This window comes from Hirundo rustica, unplaced genomic scaffold (genome assembly GCF_015227805.2).
Source record: "Hirundo rustica isolate bHirRus1 unplaced genomic scaffold, bHirRus1.pri.v3 scaffold_337_arrow_ctg1, whole genome shotgun sequence".
Lineage (NCBI taxonomy): Eukaryota > Metazoa > Chordata > Aves > Passeriformes > Hirundinidae > Hirundo > Hirundo rustica.
Window position 1 is genome coordinate 1 of NW_026690383.1, and position 20457 is coordinate 20457.

The following is a 20457-nucleotide window of genomic DNA, read 5'->3' on the forward strand; positions in this document are numbered from 1 at the left end:
GTGTCCCCATCACCCCGGGTGTCCCCATCACCCCGGGTGTCCCCATCACCCCAGGTGTCCCCGAGCCCACCCCAGGTGTCCCCATCGCCCCAGGTGTCCCCAAGCCCACCCCAGGTGTCCCCAAGCCCACCCCAGGTGTCCCCGAGCCCACCCCAGGTGTCCCCACGCCCACCCCAGGTGTCCCCGAGCCCACCCCAGGTGTCCCCAAACCTGCCCCAGGTGTCCCCAAACCTGCCCCAGGTGTCCCCGAGCCCACCCCAGGTGTCCCCGAGCCCACCCCAGGTGTCCCCATCACCCCAGGTGTCCCCATCACCCCAGGTGTCCCCATCGCCCTGGGTGTCCCCAAGCTCACCCCAGGTGTCCCCAAGCCCACCCCAGGTGTCCCCGAGCCCACCCCAGGTGTCCCCATCACCCCAGGTGTCCCCGAGCCCACCCCAGGTGTCCCCAAGCCCACCCCAGGTGTCCCCAAGCCCATCCCAGGTGTCCCCATCACCCAGGTGTCCCCAAGCCCACCCCAGGTGTCCCCACGCCCACCCCAGGTGTCCCCAAGCCCATCCCAGGTGTCCCCATCACCCCGGGTGTCCCCAAGCCTGCCCCAGGTGTCCCCATCACCCCAGGTGTCCCCATCGCCCCAGGTGTCCCCATCACCCCGGGTGTCCCCATCACCCCGGATGTCCCCATCACCCCAGGTGTCCCCATCACCCCAGGTGTCCCCATCACCCCAGGTGTCCCCATCACCCCAGGTGTCCCCACGCCCACCCCAGGTGTCCCCGAGCCCACCCCAGGTGTCCCCACGCCCACCCCAGGTGTCCCCGAGCCCACCCCAGGTGTCCCCACGCCCACCCCAGGTGTCCCCATCACCCCAGGTGTCCCCACGCCCACCCCAGGTGTCCCCGAGCCCACCCCAGGTGTCCCCACGCCCACCCCAGGTGTCCCCGAGCCCACCCCAGGTGTCCCCACGCCCACCCCAGGTGTCCCCGAGCCCACCCCAGGTGTCCCCATCACCCCAGGTGTCCCCACCTTGCTGATCTGCTCGATGCCCTGCAGCGTCATGTCCGTCAGCATGTTGGACTCGATGCAGCGCAGGAAGACGTCGTCGTCCATCTTGTCCACCACCTCCTCCTCCTGCAGGGGACACGGCGGGTGGGACGGGTGAGGCCCGGGCCACCTCCGGGTGCCCCCCGGGGCGTCCCCAGGCCCCCTCCCACCTCCTGCATCTTGTTCTCGTCGCTGTTCATGATGCGGATGCGCAGCACCAGCTTCTCGGCGTTGTCGTCGTTGAAGATGCAGTTGAGGTCGTCGCCGAAGCCTGGCGGGGGACACCGGGGTGGGGACGGGGTCACCACCGGGGTCACGGCACCCAAGGGACCCTCGGGGTCAGGTGGGAATCGTCCGAGATCTGACAGGAACCCCCAGAGCTCGGCCGGGTCACCCCAAAGCCCCGGCAGGCTCAGACAGGGCCCTGAAAGGCTCCTCAGGTGTCTCCAAGGGTCACCCAGGAGCCCCCAAAAGCTCCTCAGGTGTCTCCAAGGGTCACCCAGGAGCCCCCAAAAGCTCCTCAGGTGACTCCAAGGGTCACCCAGGAGCCCCCAAAAGCTCCTCAGGTGTCTCCAAGGGTCACCCAGGAGCCCCCAAAAGCTCCTCAGGTGTCTCCAAGGCTCACCCAGGAGCCCCCAAAAGCTCCTCAGGTGACTCCAAGGGTCACCCAGGAGCCCCCAAAAGCTCCTCAGGTGTCTCCAAGGCTCACCCAGGAGCCCCCAAAAGCTCCTCAGGTGTCTCCAAGGGTCACCCAGGAGCCCCCAAAAGCTCCTCAGGTGTCTCCAAGGCTCACCCAGGAGCCCCCAAAAGCTCCTCAGGTGTCTCCAAGGCTCACCCAGGAGCCCCCAAAAGCTCCTCAGGTGTCTCCAAGGCTCACCCAGGAGCCCCAAAAGCTCCTCAGGTGTCTCCGAGGGTCACCCAGGAGCCCCCAAAAGCTCCTCAGGTGTCTCCGAGGGTCACCCAGGAGCCCCCAAAAGCTCCTCAGGTGTCTCCAAGGCTCACCCAGGAGCCCCCAAAAGCTCCTCAGGGGTCTCCAAGGCTCACCCAGGAGCCCCCAAAAGCTCCTCAGGGGTCTCCAAGGGTCACCCAGGAGCCCCCAAAAGCTCCTCAGGGGTCTCCAAGGGTCACCCAGGAGCCCCAAAAGCTCCTCAGGGGTCTCCAAGGGTCACCCAGGAGCCCCAAAAGCTCCTCAGATGTCACCCAGGAGCCCCCAAAAGCTCCTCAGATGTCCTCAAAGGTCATCCAGGTCACCTCAAAACCCCTACAGGTCCCCCAAAGCCCCTCCAGGTCCCTCAAACCCAATCCAGGTCTCCCCAAACCCTCTCCAAACCACCTCAAACCCCCTCCAGATCCCCCTAAGCCCACCCCAGTTCCCCCAAACCACCTCAAACCCACTCCAGGTCCCCCCCAATCCACGTCAAACTCCCTCCAGGTCCCCCAAAACCCACTCCAGCTCCCCTCAAACCCCCTCCAAACCACCCCAACCCCCTCCAGATCCCCACAAGCCCACTCCAAACCATCTCAGACCCCCTCCATGTCCCTCAAAACCCCCCCCCAAGCCCACTCCAGTTCCCCCAAACCACCTCAAACCCCTTCCAGGTCCCCCCAAACCACCTCAAACCCCTTCCAGGTCCCCCCAAACCATCTCAGACCCCCCCCCAGATCCCCCCCAAGCCCCCCCCGGTCCCGCCCCGCGCCCCCCCGCGCACCGGCGTTGATCTTCTCGGCGATCTGCTCCATGGTGAGCTTGCGGTCCGTCATGTGCTTGCGGTCCAGCTCCACGCGCAGCAGCCAGGGCGAGATGCGGCTGACGTCGAAGTCGGGCATCTCGTAGTAGACGTTGACCCACTCCTGGTCCTCGGCCACCACCGTGCTCTGGGGGTTCGGGTCGTAGTAGATGGCGGTGTTGGCCGTCACCTTGCGCAGCGTGGTGTGCTCCAGGCGGCACAGGATGTCCTGGGGACACGGGGACAGTCAGGGGACATCAGGGACATGGGGACATTGGGGACAGTCAGGGGACATGGGGACACGGGGACATTGGGGACATTGGGGACATGAGGTGTGGTGTGCTCCAGGCGGCACAGGATGTCCTGGGGACACGGGGACAGTCAGGGGACATGGGGACATTGGGGACAGTCAGGGGACATCAGGGACATGGGGACATCGGGGACATTGAGTGTGGTGTGCTCCAGGCGGCACAGGATGTCCTGGGGACACGGGGACAGTCAGGGGACATCAGGGACATGGGGACATCATGTGTGGTGTGCTCCAGGTGGCACAGGATGTCCTGGGGACACGGGGACAGTCAGGGGACATCAGGGACATGGGGACATCATGTGTGGTGTGCTCCAGGCGGCACAGGATGTCCTGGGGACATTGGGGACACGGGGACAGTCAGGGGACATGGGGACATCGGGACATGGGGACATTGGGGACAGTCAGGGGACATGGGGACAGTCAGGGGACATGGGGACATTGGGGACAGTCAGGGGACATGGGGACATCTGGACATGGAGACATTGGGGACAGTCAGGGGACATGGGGACAGTCAGGGGACATGGAGACATTGGGGACAGTCAGGGGGCATGGGGACATGGGGACATGGGGACATGATGTGTGGTGTGCTCCAGGCGGCACAGGATGTCCTGGGGACACGGGGGACATGGGAACATCAAAGACACGGGGACACAGAGGTGACAGGGCCACCCACGGGTCTGTGGGGACAAGGAGGTGACACAAACCCACAGGGCCACCATGGGGACATGAAGCCACAGTGCCACCACAGGGCTTTGTGAGGTCAAGGAGGTGACGCCAACCCTCAGTGCCACCACAGGGCTGTGGTCACACAAACCCACAGTGCCACCATGGGAACATGAAGCCATGGGGCCACCACAGGGCTGTGGGGACAAGGAGGTGACACCAACCCACAGTGCCACCACAGGGACATGAACCCATGGAGCCACCACAGGGCTGTGGTCACACAAACCCACGGGGCCACCACAGGGCTGTGGTCACACAAACCCACGGTGCCACCACAGGGCTGTGGGGACAAGGAGGTGACACAAACCCACAGTGCCACCACAGGGCTGTGGTCACACAAACCCACGGTGCCACCACAGGGCTTTGTGAGGACTAGGAGGTGACGCCAACCCTCAGTGCCACCACAGGGCTGTGGGGACAAGGAGGTGACCCCAACCCTCAGTGCCACCACCAGAGCACCCCACACCGCCGGGAACCCCCCAAGCCCCCCGGCTCCTCCCCGTGCCCGGCGTCACCTTGGCGCGCTCGGCGTCGCGGGCGCTCTGTCCCAGCAGGAACACGGTGAGCGACGGCGTCTTGGGCTTCTTGGAGATGTTGATGAGCTCCTTGAGGCGCGGCACGCCCAGCGTGACGTTCTTGGCCGACACGCCGGCGTAGTGGAAGGTGTTGAGGGTCATCTGCGTGGCCGGCTCGCCCAGAGACTGCGCGGCCAGAGCGCCCACCATCTCGCCGGGGTGCGCCTGGGGGGACACGGGGACAGCACGGGGTCACGGGCTGGGGGGGACAACCCCGGAGGTGACCCCAAATCCACCAAGAGTGACCCCAAATCCACCAGGAATAACCCCAAACCATCTCGCCGGGGTGCGCCTGGGGGGACACGGGGACAGCACGGGGTCATGGGCTGGGGGGGACAACCCCGGAGGTGACCCCAAATCCACCAAGAGTGACCCCAAATCCACCAGGAATAACCCCAAACCATCTCGCCGGGGTGCGCCTGGGGGGACACGGGGACAGCACGGGGTCATGGGCTGGGGGGGACAACCCCGGAGGTGACCCCAAATCCACCAAGAGTGACCCCAAATCCACGGGAATTGACCCGAAACTCCTTCTCACGATGGCCCGGTTGAACTTGGACTCGATCTCCCCCAGCAGCCAGTCTGGGACATCTCCTGGATGACCCCAAACCCCCAAATACTGACCCCAAACCCCCAAATACTGACCCCAAACCCCCAGATCCACCCCAAAGCCCCGTAAGCCCGCTCTCACGATGGCCTGGTTGAACTTGGACTCGATCTCCCCCAGCAGCCAGTCGAAGGCCTCCCCGCTGAGGCGGAACTCCTCCACCATGCGGCGGCTGCAGAGCGTGGAGCGCAGGTGGATGTTGAAGAGCAGCGTCGCGTTCTCCTGCGCCTGCCGGCTCAGGGGATCCTCCCCGTTCACGATCACCAGCTTCCGGCTCAGCTCCTTCACCCCTGAGGGGACAGCGGCGCCGCCCGAGGGTCCCGAGGACGTCCAGAACCTTCCGGAGCTTCCTGAGGGGCTCCGGAACCTTCCGGAGCGTCCCCTGACCCATCCCAGCTTCCTGAGGGGCTCCAGAACCTTCCGGAGCGTCCCCTGACCCACCCCAGCTTCCTGAGGGGCTCCAGAACCTTCCGGAGCGTCCCCAGACCCATCCCAGCTTCCTGAGGGGCTCCAGAACCTTCCAGAGCTTCCTGAGGGGCTCCAGAACCTTCCAGAGCGTCCCCTGACCCATCCCAGCTTCCTGAGGGGCTCCAGAACCTTCCAGAGCGTCCCCTGACCCATCCCAGCTTCCTGAGGGGCTCCAGAACCTTCCAGAGCGTCCCCAGACCCATCCCAGCTTCCTGAGGGGCTCCAGAACCTTCCGGAGCTTCCTGAGGGGCTCCAGAACCTTCCAGAGCGTCCCCAGACCCATCCCAGCTTCCTGAGGGGCTCCAGAACCTTCCGGAGCTTCCTGAGGGGCTCCAGAACCTTCCAGAGCATCCTGAGGGGCTCCAGAACCTTCCAGAGCATCCTGAGGGGCTCCAGAACCTTCCGGAGCATCCTGAGGGGCTCCAGAACCTTCCAGAGCATCCCCAGACCCATCCCAGCTTCCTGAGGGTCCCAAGGACATCCAGAACCTTCCGGAGCTTCCTGAGGGGCTCCAGAACCTCCCGGAGCGTCCCCAGACCCACCCCAGCTTCCTGAGGGGCTCCAGAACCTTCCAGAGCGTCCCCAGACCCACCCCAGCTTCCTGAGGGGCTCCAGAACCTTCCGGAGCGTCCCCAGACCCACCCCAGCTTCCTGAGGGGCTCCAGAACCTTCCTGAGGGTCCCAAGAACTTCCAGAACCTTCCTGAGGGACCCCAAACTCATCACATCTTCCTTAGACCGTAGAGAATCTCCAAAACTTTCCTGGGGTCTCCCCCAATCTGATCAGAGCTTCCTGAGGGTCCCCAGATCCCCCCAGAACCTTCTCAGGGGTCACTGGAGACCCCAGATCCCCCCAGAACCTTCTCGGGGGTCAGTGGAGACCCCAGATCCCCCCAGAACCTTCTCGGGGGTCACTGGAGACCCCAGATCCCCCCAGAACCTTCTCGGGGGTCACTGGAGACCCCAGATCCCCCCAGAACCTTCTCGGGGGGCTCATGGGGGTCCCAAACCCCGCCTTGGACCTTCCCAAGTCTCTCCAGCCTCTTTTCGAGGACCCTGATGGGTCCAAATCGGCCCCCAAAGGTTCTCCAAGGGTCCCCAACGCCCCCCGGCCGATTTCGGGGTCCCCACTCACCCTCCACCACCTTGACGGGGTGCAGGTCCGAGGGCAGGCGCGAGTTGATGTGGAAAATCTTCTGCGCGTTCCAGATCATGCGGAGCAGGTTACAGGGGAGCACCACCTGTGGGGGACCCCAAAAACGGGGTGAGGACCCCAGAAATAGGGGTGGGGACCCCAGAAATAGGGGTGAGGACCCCAAAAACGGGGGTGGGGACCGCAGAAACGGGGTGAGGACCCCAAAAATAGGGGTGGCGACCCCAGAAATGGGGTGGGGAACCCAAAAATAGGGGTGGGGACCCCGAAAAACGGGGTGGGGACCCCAAAAAACGGGGTGAGGACCCCAAAAACGGGGTGGGGACCCCAGAAATGGGGGTGGGGACCCCAGAAACGGGGTGGGGACCCCAGAAATGGGGGTGGGGACCCCAGAAATAGGGGTCAGAACCCCAGAAATGGGGTGGGGACCCCAGAAATGGGGTGAGAACACCAAAAATGGGGTGAGAACACCAAAAATGGGGTGGGGACCCCAAAAATAGGGGTGAGAACCCCAGAAACGGGGTGAGGACCCCAAAAATGGGGTGGGAACCCCAGAAACAGGATGGGAACCCCAGAAATGGGGTGGGGAACCCAGAAACGGGGTGGGAACACCAGAAATGGGGTGAGGACCCCAGAAACGGGGTGAGGACCCCAAAAATGGGGTGGGGACCCCAGAAATGGGGTGAGGACCCCAAAAATGGGGTGGGGACCCCAGAAATGGGGTGGGGACCCCAGAAATGGGGTGGGGACCCCAGAAACAGGGTGGTAACACCAGAAATGGGGTGGGAACACCAAAAACGGGGTGGGGCCCCAGAAACGGGGTGAGAACACCAAAAATAGGGGTGAGGACCCCAAAAATAGGGGTGAGGACCCCAAAAATGGGGTGAGGACCCCAAAAATAGGGGTGAGGACCCCAGAAACGGGGTGGGGACCCCAAAAATAGGGGTGAGAACCCCAAAAATAGGGGTGAGAACACCAGAAATGGGGTGGGGACCCCAGAAACGGGGCGAGAACACCAAAAATAGGGGTGAGAACCCCAAAACCAGGGGTGAGAACCTCAAAAACGGAGTCACAACACCAAAATTGGGGGTGAAAACCCCAAAATTGGGGTCAGAGCCTCAAAACTGGGGGTGGAAGCCCAAACCTGGCCTCTCCTGGTTGGATACGGAGGTGTCCCAAGGATTTTTGGGGTGCCCTGGTTGGATTTTGAGGTGTCCTGGGGGTTTTCAGGGTCCCCTGGCTGGTTTTTCGGGGTGTCCCAGGGGTTTTGGGGTCCCCTGGCTGGATTTTCGGGGTGTCCCGGGGGTTATCAGAGTCCCCTGGCTGGATTTTGAGGTGTCCCAGGGGTTTTGGGGTCCCCTGGCTGGTTTTTGGGATGTCCGAGGGGTTTTTGGGGTCCCCTGGCTGGTTTTTCGGGGTGTCCCAGGGGTTTTGGGGTCCCCTGGCTGGATTTTCGGAGTGTCCCGGGGGTTTTTGGGGTCCCCTGGCTGGATTTTGGGGTGTCCCAGGGGTTTTGGGGTCCCCTGGTTGGATTTTCAGAGTGTCCCGGGGGGTTTTGGGATCCCCTGGCTGGATTTTGGAGTGTCCCTGGGGTTTTGGGGTCCCCTGGCTGGATTTTGGGATGTCCCAGGGTTTTTTGGGGTCCCCTGGTTCGTTTTTTGAGGTGTCCCGGGGGGTTTTGGGGTCCCCTGGCTGGTTTTTGGGATGTCCCAGGGGTTTTGGGATCCCCTGGTTGGATTTTCAGAGTGTCCCGGGGGTTTTTGGGTATCTTGGTTGGATTTTTGGGGTGTCCCAAGGGTTTTTGGGGTCCCCTGGCTGGATTTTCAGGGTCTCCCAGGGGTTTTTGGGGTCCCCTGGCCAGATTTTGGGATGTCCCAGGGGTTTTCAGGGTCCCCTGGCTGGTTTCTCGGGGTGTCCCAGGGGTTTTTGGGGTCCCCTGGTTGGATTTTCGGGGTGTCCCGGGGGTTTTTGGGGTCCCCTGGCTGGATTTTGAGGTGTACCAGGGGTTTTTGGGGTCCCCTGGTTCGTTTTTTGAGGTGTCCCGGGGGTTATCAGAGTCCCCTGGCTGGATTTTGGGATGTCCCAGGGGTTTTTGGGGTCCCCTGGTTGGATTTTGGGGTGTCCCGGGGGTTTTTGAGGTCCCCTGGCTGGATTTTGGGGTGTCCCGGGGGTTTTTGAGGTCCCCTGGCTGGATTTTGGGGTGTCCCGGGGGTTTTTGGGGTCCCCTGGTTGGATTTTGAGGTGTCCCGGGGTTTTTGGGGTCCCCTGGCTGGATTTTGGGATGTCCCGGGGGGTTTTCAGGGTCCCCTGGTTGGATTTTGGGGTCCCCTGGTTGGATTTTTGGGGTATCCCGGGGGTTTTCAGAGTCCCCTGGTTGGATTTTTGGGATGTCCCGGGGGTTTTTGGGGTCCCCTGGCTGGATTTCGGGGTGTCCCGGGGGTTTTTGGGGTCCCCTGGCTGGTTTTTCAGGGTGTCCCAGGGGTTTTTGGGATCCCCTGGCTGGTTTTTCAGGGTGTCCCAGGGGTTTTGGGGTCCCCTGGCCAGATTTTGGGATGTCCCAGGGGTTTTTGGGGTCCCCCGGCTGGATTTCGGGGTGTCCCGGGGGCTCTCGGCGTCACCTTGCTGTCCCCCGTGGGGAAGATGACCCTGAGCACCTCCCTGTCCTCGCGCATGCGCTCGAACTCGCGCTCCAGCTCGTTCTGGATGTGCGCGTTGGACAGGATGTCCTTGACCAGCTCCTCCTGCAGCGTCCGGCGCAGCGCCCGCTCGTTGGTGTAGTCGAACTTGAACCTGAGGGGACACGGGGACACCTGAGGGACACCCCGGGGACACCCCGGGGACACCAAAGCGTCACCGGCGTCAGGCCGGAGCAGCTCGGGGACACCAAAAAAGGTTGGGTAAGAACCAAGAATGTGTCCAGGAGAAGGTTGGGGACACCAAAATGTGACCAAAGTCTGGGAGGAGAAGGTTGGGGACACCATAAAAGGTGGGTAAGACCAAAAAATGTGTCCAGGAGAAGGTTGGGGACACCAAAACATGACCAAAGTTTGGGGAGCAGAAGGTTGGGGACACCATAAAAGGTGGGTAAGACCCCAAAAACGTGTCCAGGAGAAAACTGGGGACACCAAAACATGACCAAAGTTTAGGAGAAGAAGCTTGGGGACATCAATATTTGGGGTGGAAGAGCTTGGGGACACTAAAATGGCCGCCAGGGTGGGGAGGAGCCATTTGGTAGACCCCACTTGAAGACCCCAAAATGTCCCCAACACCCGTTTAAAGACCCCAAGAGGTCCCCAACACCTGGAATGAAGCACTTGAAGACCCCAAGATGTCCCCAACTCCCACCTGAAGACCCCAAGATGTCCCCAACTCCCACCTGAAGACCCCAAGATGTCCCCAACTCCCACCTGAAGACCCCAAGATGTCCCCAACTCCTCGAGCAAGCCCCTCACTGACCCCAGCTGGGGCCTTTGACCCCGACCACGCCCACGCCCTGCCCCGGGCCGTGTCCCCACCATGTCCCCACCATGTCCCCACCGTGTCCCCACCGTGTCCCCACCGTGTCCCCACCACGTCCCCGCGTCCCCTCACTTCTTCTCGAAGGCTTTGTTGGAGGGTTTGAGGGTGGCCAGGTTCTGGAACTCCACGCTCTCCCCGGCCAGCCCGTCCTCGCCGTAGCGCAGCTGCACCACCTGGTTGATGGAGTTCCTCACCGTGGCGTCGTACTTGACCATCACCGACTCCATGGACTTGATCAGGCGCCGCTGGATGTACCCTGGGGACGGGGAGGGGTCAGGAGGCACCTGGGGAGGGGTCAGGAGGCACCTGGGGAGGGGTCAGGAGGCACCTGGGGAGGGGTCAGGAGGCACCTGGGGAGGGGTCAGGAGGCACCTGGGGAGGGGTCAGGGGATCTTGGAAGCATCTAGGGAGGGTTTGGGATCTCCTGGAGGCATCTGGGGAGGGTTTAGGATCTCCTGGAGGCATCTGGGGAGGGTTTTGGGTTCCTGGTGGCATCTGGGGAGGGATCAGCAGGCACCTGGGGAGGGTTTGGGGATCCTGGAGGCACGTGGGGAAGATCTGGAGGTCTCCTGGAGCCATCTGGGGAGGGGCTTTGGGGATCCAGGAGACATCTGGGGAGGTTTTTGGGAACCCTGGAGCTATCTAGAGAGGGTTTTGAGGGTCTCCAGGAGCTATCTGGGGAGGTTTTTGGGAACCCTGGAGACATCTGGGGAGGTTTTTGGGAACCCTGGAACCCTCTGGGGAGATTTTTGCGGCCCCTGGAACCATCTGGGGAAGGTTTGGGCTCTCCAGGAGCCATCTGGGGAGGTGTTGGGAGCCCTGGAGCCATCTGAGGAGGTTTTTGGGAACCCTGGAGACATCTGGGGAGGTTTTTGTGTCTCCTGGAGCCATCTGGGGAGGCTTTTGGAGCCCTCGGTGTCTCCAGGCCGCCGTTTCAGGGTTCTGGAGGCCCCCGGCGGTGGCACTTGGGGACAGGGCGGTGGCACTTGGGGACAGGGCGGCGGCGGTGGCACTCGGGGACACCGTGGCGGTGGCACTCGGGGACACGGTGGCGGCGGTGGCACTCGGGGACACGGTGGCCGTGGTGGCACTCAGGGACACGGCGGTGGCACTCGGGGACACAGTGGCAGCAGTGGCACTCGGGGATGTGGCGGTGGCACTCGGGGACACGGCGGCGGTGGTGGCACTCGGGGATGTGGCGGTGGCACTCGGGGACGTGGCGGTGGCACTCGGGGACGTGGCGGTGGCACTCGGGGACATGGCGGTGGCACTCGGGGACACGGTGATGGCACTCGGGGACGCGGCGGTGGCACTCGGGGACGGGGCGGTGGCACTCGGGGACACGGTGGCAGTGGTGGCACTTGGGGATGTGGCAGTGGCACTCAGGGAAGTGGCAGTGGCACTCAGGGATGTGGCAGTAGCACTTGGGGACACGGTGGCCGCGGTGGCACTCGGGGTTGTGGCAGTGGCACTCAGGGATGTGGCGGCGGCACTCGGGGATGTGGCGGTGGCACTCGGGGACGCGGCGGTGGCACTCGGGGACACAGTGGTGGCGGTGGCACTCGGGGACGGGGCGGTGGCACTCGGGGATGTGGCGGTGGCACTCGGGGACACAGTGGTGGCGGTGGCACTCGGGGACGGGGCGGTGGCACTCGGGGATGTGGCGGTGGCACTCGGGGACGCGGCGGTGGCACTCGGGGACACAGTGGTGGCGGTGGCACTCGGGGACGGGGCGGTGGCACTCGGGGATGTGGCGGTGGCACTTGGGGACGCAGTGGCCGCGGTGGCACTCGGGGACACGGCGGTGGCACTCGGGGACGCGGCGGTGGCACGTGGGGACACAGTGGCAGTGGTGGCACGTGCGGACACGGTGGCGGCGGTGGCACTCGGGGACGGGGCGGTGGCACTCGGGGACGCGGCGGCGGCGGCACTGACCGGTCTCGGCCGTCTTGACGGCGGTGTCGATGAGGCCCTCGCGCCCGCCCATGGCGTGGAAGAAGAACTCGGTGGGCGTCAGCCCCGCCAGGTACGAGTTCTCCACGAAGCCGCGGCTCTCGGGGCCGTAGTCGTCCTTGATGAAGTGCGGCAGCGTGCGGTGCTTGAAGCCGAAGGGGATGCGCTTGCCCTCCACGTTCTGCTGGCCCACCACGGCGATCACCTGAGGGGACGGTGGGGACACGGCACGGTGGGGACACGGCACGGGGACAGGGATGGGAATGGGGATGGGATGGTGGGGACACGGCACGGGGACGGGGACGGGAACGGGGACGGGACGGGGATGGGGACGGGACGGTGGGGACACGGCACGGGGACGGTGGGGACACGGCACGGGGACAGGGATGGGACAGTGGGGACACGGCACGGGGATGGGACGGGAATGGGGATGGGGACGGGACGGTGGGGACAGTGGGGACATTGGGGACAGCAGGGACAGTGGGGACAATGGGGACATTGGGGACATTGGGGACAATGGGGACAGCTGGGGACAGTGGGGACACGGGGGGACACTGGGGACAGTGGGGACAGTGGGGACAATGGGGACAGTGGGGACAGTGGGGGAATTGGGGACATTGGGGACAGTGGGGACAGTGGGGACATTGGGGACAGTGGGGACACTGGGGACAGTGGGGACAGTGGGGACAGTGGGGACATTGGGACACTGCGGACACTGGGGACAGTGGGGATGGGAACGGGGATGGGGAACGGGAACTGGAACACCGCGCGCGAGATCGGGGAACGGGGGAAAGCTTCAGGGAGCTCCGGGGGAATCGGCTAAAACCCGCTGAGGTCTGCTAGGAACTGCTACAACCCACTGAGATCCTTCAAAGCCACCTGAGATCCTCCAGGAACCACCAAAATAACCCTGAGATCCTCCAAAACCTGCTGAGATCTGCCAGGAACTGCTCCAAACCCACTGAGAGCCTCCAAAACCTCCTGAGATCCACCAGGAACTGCCAAAAACCCACTGAGAGCCTCCAAAACCCTCCTGAGATCCACCAGGAACTGCTCCAAACCCACTGAGATCCTCCAAAACCCTCTGGAGATCCACCAGGAACTGCTCCAAACCCACTGAGATCCTCCAAAACCCTCCTGAGATCCACCAGGAACTGCTCCAAACCCACTGAGATCCTCCAAAACCCTCCTGAGATCTGCCCGGAACTGCTCCAAACCCACTGAGATCCTCCAAAACCCTCCTGAGATCCACCAGGAACTGCTCCAAACCCACTGAGAGCCTCCAAAACCTCCTGAGATCCTCCAGGAACCAGCAAAATAATGCTGAGATCCTCCAAAACCCTCCTGAGATCCTTCAGGAACTGCCAAAAACCCACCGAGAGCCTCCAAAACCCTCCTGAGATCCACCAGGAACTGCTCCAAACCCACTGAGATCCTCCAAAACCCTCCTGAGATCCACCAGGAACTGCCAAAAACCCACTGAGATCCTCCAAAACCTGCTGAGATCCACCAGGAACTGCTCCAAACCCACTGAGAGCCTCCAAAACCCTCTGGAGATCCACCAGGAGCTGCCAAAAACCCACTGAGAGCCTCCAAAACCCTCCGGAGATCCACCAGGAACTGCTCCAAACCCACTGAGAGCCTCCAAAACCCTCCTGAGATCCTTCAGGAACTGCCAAAAACCCACTGAGAGCCTCCAAAACCTCCCGAGATCCCCCAGGAACCTCCCCAAACCCCCCCAAGATCTCCTGGAAGGCCCCAAACCTGGGAGATGTTGATCTTGGAGCCCTTGGCCCCCGAGACCACCATGGACTTGAAGTTGTTGTACTCGGACAGGGACTTCTGCGCCGAGGAGCCGGTCTTGTCGCGGGCGTCGTTGAGGATGCGGTTCACCTGGTTCTCGAAGGTCTGCCGCAGGGTGTTGCCCGGGGTGGGCTCCAGCTCGTTGTTGTGGGCCTTCTCGATCACCTGGAGAGCCCAGACACCACCCGGAAAGGGTCAGAGGGGCGCCCACGGATGGGCAACGCCTCCTGAGCAGCTCAAAAAACCCCAAAGAACTCCACAGGAACCGCTCGAAACCCCCTGAGATCCTCCAGGAACCACCAAAACCCCCCTGAGATCCTTCAGGAACCATCCAAAACCCCCCTGAGATCCTCCAGGAACCATCCAAAACGCTCTGAGATCCTTCAGGAACCATCCAAAATGCTCTGAGATCCTTCAGGATATCACCAAAACCCCCCTGAGATCCTCCAGGAACCATCCAAAATGCTCTGAGATCCTTCAGGATATCACCAAAACCCCCCTGAGATCCTCCAGAAACCACCAAACCCCCCCTGAGATCCTCCAGGAACTGCAAGGAACCACCAAAACCCCCGAGATCCTCCAGGATATCACCAAAACCCCCCTGAGATTCTCCAGAAACCACCAAAAACCCAGAGAGGTCCTCCACTAACTGCCCCGAACCCCCTGAGATCCTCCAGGAGCTGCTCCAAACCCCCTGAGATCCTTCAGGAACTGCTCCAAACCCCCTGAGATCCTCCAGGAGCTGCTCCAAACCCCCTGAGATCCTCCAGGAACCATCCCAAACCCCCTGAGATCCTTCAGAAGCCTCCCCAGGACCTCACCTCGATGACGTCCTGCTTGGCCTTCTTGATGGTGTTCTGGATGTCCTGGTAGGTCTTGGCGTCGGCGATGGAGTCCCCGATGCCGATGGTGTGACCTGCGGGGGGACGTCTGGTGACCCCAAACTCGGGGGACGTGGGGCGGGGACAGCTCCCAGAATCACCTCAGGAGGTCGAGAAAATCCAAAGAAGCTCCACAGGAACCACCCAAAACCCAGAGAGATCCTTCAGGAACCACCAAAAACCCACAGAGATCCTCCAGGAGCTGCTCCAAACCCCCTGAGATCCTTCAGGAATCACCAAAAACCCACAGAGATGCTCCAGGAGCTGCTCCAAACCCTCTGAGATCCTCCAGGAACTGCCCCAAACCCTCTGAGATCCTTCAGGAACCACCAAAACCCCTCTGAGATCCTCCAAGAACTGCCCCAAACCCCCTGAGATCCTCCAGGAACTGCCCCAAACCCCCTGAAATCCCCCAAAAAAGAGGTCCAAGAACCACCAGGACCTCAAGAACAGGGTTCAAAAGCCCCAGGGCTCCACCAAGCTGGGACCTGAGGAGGTCCCAGGGTGCCCAAACCCCCGTTAGATGCCATCAAGAAGGGTCCTAGCCCCACCCAGTCCCAAATAAAGGGATCCAGGGACCACCAGGACCTCAAGAACCACGTCCAAGAGCCCCAAGCTGGGACCCGAGGAGGTCCCCGGGTGCCCAAAGCCCCCTCAGATGCCACCAGGAGCCGCGGGCGGCGCTGACCCTCGATGAGCAGCCAGTTGTTGATGACGGTCTGGATGTTGCTGTAGAAGAGGCGCGTGGTGTCGTGGCCCATCTCCAGGTAGGAGATGTGCACCAGGGACCCGGCCGACGTCCCCAGGGACTTCTTGCACAGGATGCCCATGATCAGCTCCCCGTTCTCCACGATCACCTGGGCGAGGGGACACCGATGGGGTCGGGAGTCACGGGGCCGGGGAGAGCCCGGGACCCACGCGGAGCACCCCAGAAACCACCCCAGATCCCACCAAAGTCTGCAAAGGCGTCTGAGACCAGAGAGCGTCCCACCAAAACCTCCTCAGAACATCCCAGAGCTCCCTGAGATCCCACCAGAGCACCCTGAGATCATCCCAAAGCTCCCTGAGATGTCCTCAAAGCTCCCTCAGATCATCCCAAAGCTCCCTGAGATCCCATCAAAGCTCCCTGAGATCATCCCAAAGCTCCCTGAGATCATCCCAAAGCCCCCTGAGATGTCCTCAAAGCTCCCTCAGATCATCCCAAAGCACCCTGAGATCCCACCAAAGTCTGCAAAGGTGTCTGAGACCAGAGAGCGTCCCACCAAAACCTCCTCAGAACATCCCAAAGCTCCCTGAGATCTCCTCAAAGCTCCCTCAGATCATCCCAGAGCACCCTGAGATCCCATTGGAGCCCCCTGAGATCATCCCAAAGCACCCTGAGATCCCATCAGAGCTCGCTGAGATCCCATCGGAGCCCCCTCAGATCCCACCAGAGCCCCCTCAAACCACCCCAAAGCTCCCTCAGATCCCATCGGAGCCCCCTCAGATCCCACCAAAGCACCCTGAGATCATCCCAAAGCACCCTGAGATCCCACCAAAGCTCCCTGAGATCCCAACAGAGCTCCCTCAAACCACCCCAAATCACCCTCAGAACACCCCAAAAATCCCAAATCACTTTCAAACCACCCCAAACCTCCCTGAGACCCCACCAAAGCCCCCTGAGACCACCCCAAAGCTCCCTCAGATCCCACCAAAGCCCCCTGAGACCACCCCAAAGCCCCCTCAGACCCCACCAAAGCCCCCTCAGACCCCACCAAAGCCCCCTCAGACCACCCCAAAGCCCCCTCAGACCACCCCAAAGCCCCCTCAGACCCCACCAAAGCCCCCTCAGACCACCCCAAAGCCCCCTCAGACCCCACCAAAGCCCCCCCCAGACCCCCTCCCACGGCCCACCTTGGTGTCCCCGGGGGAGATGTGCTTGTAGGGGCCGCTGTCCTCGTCGTCGGGGTGGGTGCTGTGCGTGCGGATGCAGTTGATGTGGCCGGGGATGATGAGCGAGAAGATCTGCTTCCCGGTCCACAGCGGCCGCGGCTTCAGGATGGCCGGCTGGGGCACCTTGCCGTCCCACGTGGACAGGAACATCAGCAGGTTCATCACCTCGCCCTGAGGGACACCCCAAAGACACCCCAAAGGGGTCACCGATCCAGGAGAACCCACAGAGATCCAAAACTTCCCAAAATCCCCGTCCCACGTGGACAGGAACATCAGCAGGTTCATCACCTCGCCCTGAGGGACACCCCAAAGACACCCCAAAACTGTCACCGATCCAGGAGAACCCACAGAGATCCCAAAATCCCCGTCCCACGTGGACAGGAACATCAGCAGGTTCATCACCTCGCCCTGAGGGACACCCCAAAGGTGTCACCGATCCAGGAGACCCCACAGAGATCCCAAAACATCCCAAAATCCCCGTCCCACGTGGACAGGAACATCAACAGGTTCATCACCTCGCCCTGAGGGACACCCCAAAGGTGTCACCAATCCAGGAGAACCCACAGAGATCCCAAAATCCCCGTCCTGCATGGACAGGAACATCAGCAGGTTCATCACCTCGCCCTGAGGGACACCCCAAAGGTGTCATTGAGAAAAACCCAGAGATCCCACCCCAAAACCACCAGAAACACCAGAAACCAACCCCAAAATCCAACCCCAGGCACGGACCCTCTCGAGGAAGAGATCGCTTCTGGGGAACTTGCGCACGGCCATCACCGTGTCCCACACAACGGCACCAGAAACCCCCAAAACCACCATAACCCACCAAAAATCACCCCAAAACCACCTCAAACCACCCCAAAACCATCTGAAATCACCCCAAAACCACCTCAAACCACCCCAAAGCCACAGTAGCCACGGACCCTCTCAAGGAAGACGTCCCTCTTGGTGAACTTGCGCACGGCCGTCAGCGTGTCCTGCACGATGCCCATGACGGGCCGGTTGCTCTGGGGGGTGACGATCATCCTGGGCACCATGGCCAGCTCCTGGATCTCGGCGCGCGTCTCCAGCGACTGCGGCAGGTGCAGGTTCATCTCGTCGCCGTCAAAGTCGGCGTTGTAGGGCGTGGTGACGCTGCGGGGACACCGTGGGGACATCAGGGATATTGGGGACACCGTGGGGACATTGGGGACACCAGGGACATCGGGGACACTGGGGACACCATGGGGACATTGGGGCAGGTTCATCTCGTCGCCGTCAAAGTCGGCGTTGTAGGGCGTGGTGACGCTGCGGGGACACCGTGGGGACATTGGGGATATTGGGGACATTGGGGACACACCAGGGACATGGGGCAGGTTCCTCTCATCACCGTCAAAGTCGGCGTTGTAGGGCGTGGTGACGCTGCAGGGACATCAGGGATATTGGGGACATTGGGGACACCGTGGGGACACTGGGGACACCATTGGGGACATTGGGGACACAGCAGGGACATGGGGCAGGTTCATCTTGTCGCCGTCAAAGTCGGCGTTGTAGGGCGTGGTGACGCTGCGGGGACACCATGGGGACATCAGGGATCTAGGACATCAGGGACATAGGACAGGGGACACCGTGGGGACATCAGGGACACCATGGGGACACTGGGGACATTGGGGATATGGGACATTGGGGTCATTGGGGACACCAGGGACATTGGGGATATGGGACACCAGGGACACTGGGGACATCAGGGATCTAGGACACCAGGGACATTGGGGACACCGTGGGGACATTGGGGACATCAGGGACATAGGACATGGGACACCATGGGGACATTGAGGACATCAGGGACACCAGGGACATTGTGGGGACATTGCGGATATGGGACATGTGACACCATGGGGACATGGGGGACATCAGGGACATCGTGGATATGGGACATGGGACACTGGGGACATCGGGACATTGTGGGGACATTGGGGATGTGGGACATGGGACACCAGGGACATTGGGGACACCGTGGGGACATTGGGGACACTGGGGATATGGAACATGGGACACCAGGGACATCAGGGACATAGGACAGGGGACACCATGGGGACACCGTGGGGACACCAGGGACATTGGGGACATTGGGGATATGGGACATCGTGGGGACATTGGGGACACCAGGGACATTGGGGATATGGGACACAGCAGAGACACTGGGGCAGGTTCATCTCATCACCGTCAAAGTCGCTGTTGCAGGACGTGGTGACATCATGGGGGACGTTGTGGGGACATGGGGGACACCAGGGACATTGGGGACATTGTGGGGACATTGTGAATGTGGGACATGAGACACCAGGGACACTGGGGACATCGGGGACACTGGGGACACCATCGGGGACACATCAGGGACACATCAGGGACACAGCAGGGACACAGCAGGGACACAGCAGGGACACGGGGCAGTCGCCCTTAAAGTCGGCGTTGTAGGGCGTGGTGACATCGTGGGGACATCGGGGACATCAGGGATATGGGACACCATCGGGGACATCGGGGACACCATGGGGACATTGGGGACATTGGGGACAATGAGGGACACTGAGGGACATTGGGGACACCGGGGACATCGGGGACATTGGGGGACACTGAGGGACATTGGGGGACATTGGGGACACTGAGGGACATTGGGGGACATTGGGGACACTGAGGGACACCGGGGACATCCGTGGGGCTGGGACCTGCAGCAGGCTCCGGTCAGGGGAAGGATTTGGGGGCCATTTTGGGATTTTTGGGGGACATTTTGGGGACGTTTTACCTCAAATCTGAACAGAAAGTGAAGCAGAGCAGGACTTAGGTTAAATTTGGGGTTAATTTGGGTTAATTTTGGGATTTTTGGGGTGCTTTACCTCAGGTTCAGACGGAAGGTGGACCAGGGCAGGATTTATGTAAATTTTGGGTGAATTTGGGTTAATTTTGGGATTTTTGGGGTGTTTTACCTCAGGTTCAGACAGAAGGTGAAGCAGGACAAGTTTTTTGGGTTAATTTTGGGTTAATTTGGGTTAATTTTGGGATTTTTGGGGTGCTTTACCTCAGGTTCAGACGGAAGGTGGACCAGGGCAGGATTTATGTTAATTTCGGGTTAATTTTGAGTTAATTTTGGGATTTTTGGGGCGCTTTACCTCAGGTTCAGACGGAAGGTGGACCACAGCAGGATTTATGTTAATTCTGGGTTAATTTGGGTTAATTTTGGGATTTTTGGGGCGCTTTACCTCAGGTTCAGACAGAAGGTGGAGCAGGGCAGGATTTATGTTAATTTTGGGTTAATTTTGCGATTTTTGGGGTGTTTTACCTCAGGTTCAGACGGAAGGTGGAGCAGGGCAGGATTTATGTTAATTTTGGGTTAATTTGGGTTAATTTTGGGATTTTTGGGGCGCTTTACCTCAGGTTCAGACGGAAGGTGGACCAGAGCAGGATTTATGTTAATTTTGGGTTAATTTTGGGTTAATTTTGGGATTTTTGGGGTGCTTTACCTCAGGTTCAGACGGAAGGTGGACCAGAGCAGGATTTGGGTTAATTTTGGGTTAATTTGGGTTAATTTTGGGATTTTTGGGGCGCTTTACCTCAGGTTCAGACGGAAGGTGGACCAGGGCAGGATTTGGGGGTTAATTTTGGGTTAATTTGGGTTAATTTTGGGTTAATTTTGGGATTTTTTGGGGTGTTTTACCTCAGGTTCAGACGGAAGGCGGACCAGAGCAGGATTTGGGTTAATTTTGGGTTAATTTTGGGTTAATTTTGGGATTTTTGG

At 61.1% G+C, this 20457-nt stretch overlaps 1 protein-coding gene across 1 annotated transcript in view; it reads right to left on the reverse strand.

The window, feature by feature from the left end:
* Nucleotides 1-1020: 1020 nt before the first annotated feature.
* The window catches only part of LOC120747957 (DNA-directed RNA polymerase II subunit RPB1-like), a gene marked incomplete at its 3' end in the record, with an annotated part of 29375 nt that continues 9938 nt past the window's right edge, over nucleotides 1021-20457 (reverse strand). The window contains exons 10-23 of the mRNA XM_040054019.2: nucleotides 17612-17822; nucleotides 16650-16859; nucleotides 15445-15613; nucleotides 14697-14791; nucleotides 13837-14040; nucleotides 12055-12277; nucleotides 10192-10375; nucleotides 9219-9390; nucleotides 6583-6688; nucleotides 5065-5270; nucleotides 4314-4538; nucleotides 2748-2994; nucleotides 1209-1309; nucleotides 1021-1125 (exon numbers count right to left, since the gene is read on the reverse strand). Of these exons, the coding sequence (XP_039909953.1) occupies nucleotides 1021-1125; nucleotides 1209-1309; nucleotides 2748-2994; nucleotides 4314-4538; nucleotides 5065-5270; nucleotides 6583-6688; nucleotides 9219-9390; nucleotides 10192-10375; nucleotides 12055-12277; nucleotides 13837-14040; nucleotides 14697-14791; nucleotides 15445-15613; nucleotides 16650-16859; nucleotides 17612-17822 (2458 nt within the window). The remainder of the gene's footprint in view (nucleotides 1126-1208; nucleotides 1310-2747; nucleotides 2995-4313; nucleotides 4539-5064; nucleotides 5271-6582; nucleotides 6689-9218; nucleotides 9391-10191; nucleotides 10376-12054; nucleotides 12278-13836; nucleotides 14041-14696; nucleotides 14792-15444; nucleotides 15614-16649; nucleotides 16860-17611; nucleotides 17823-20457) is intronic.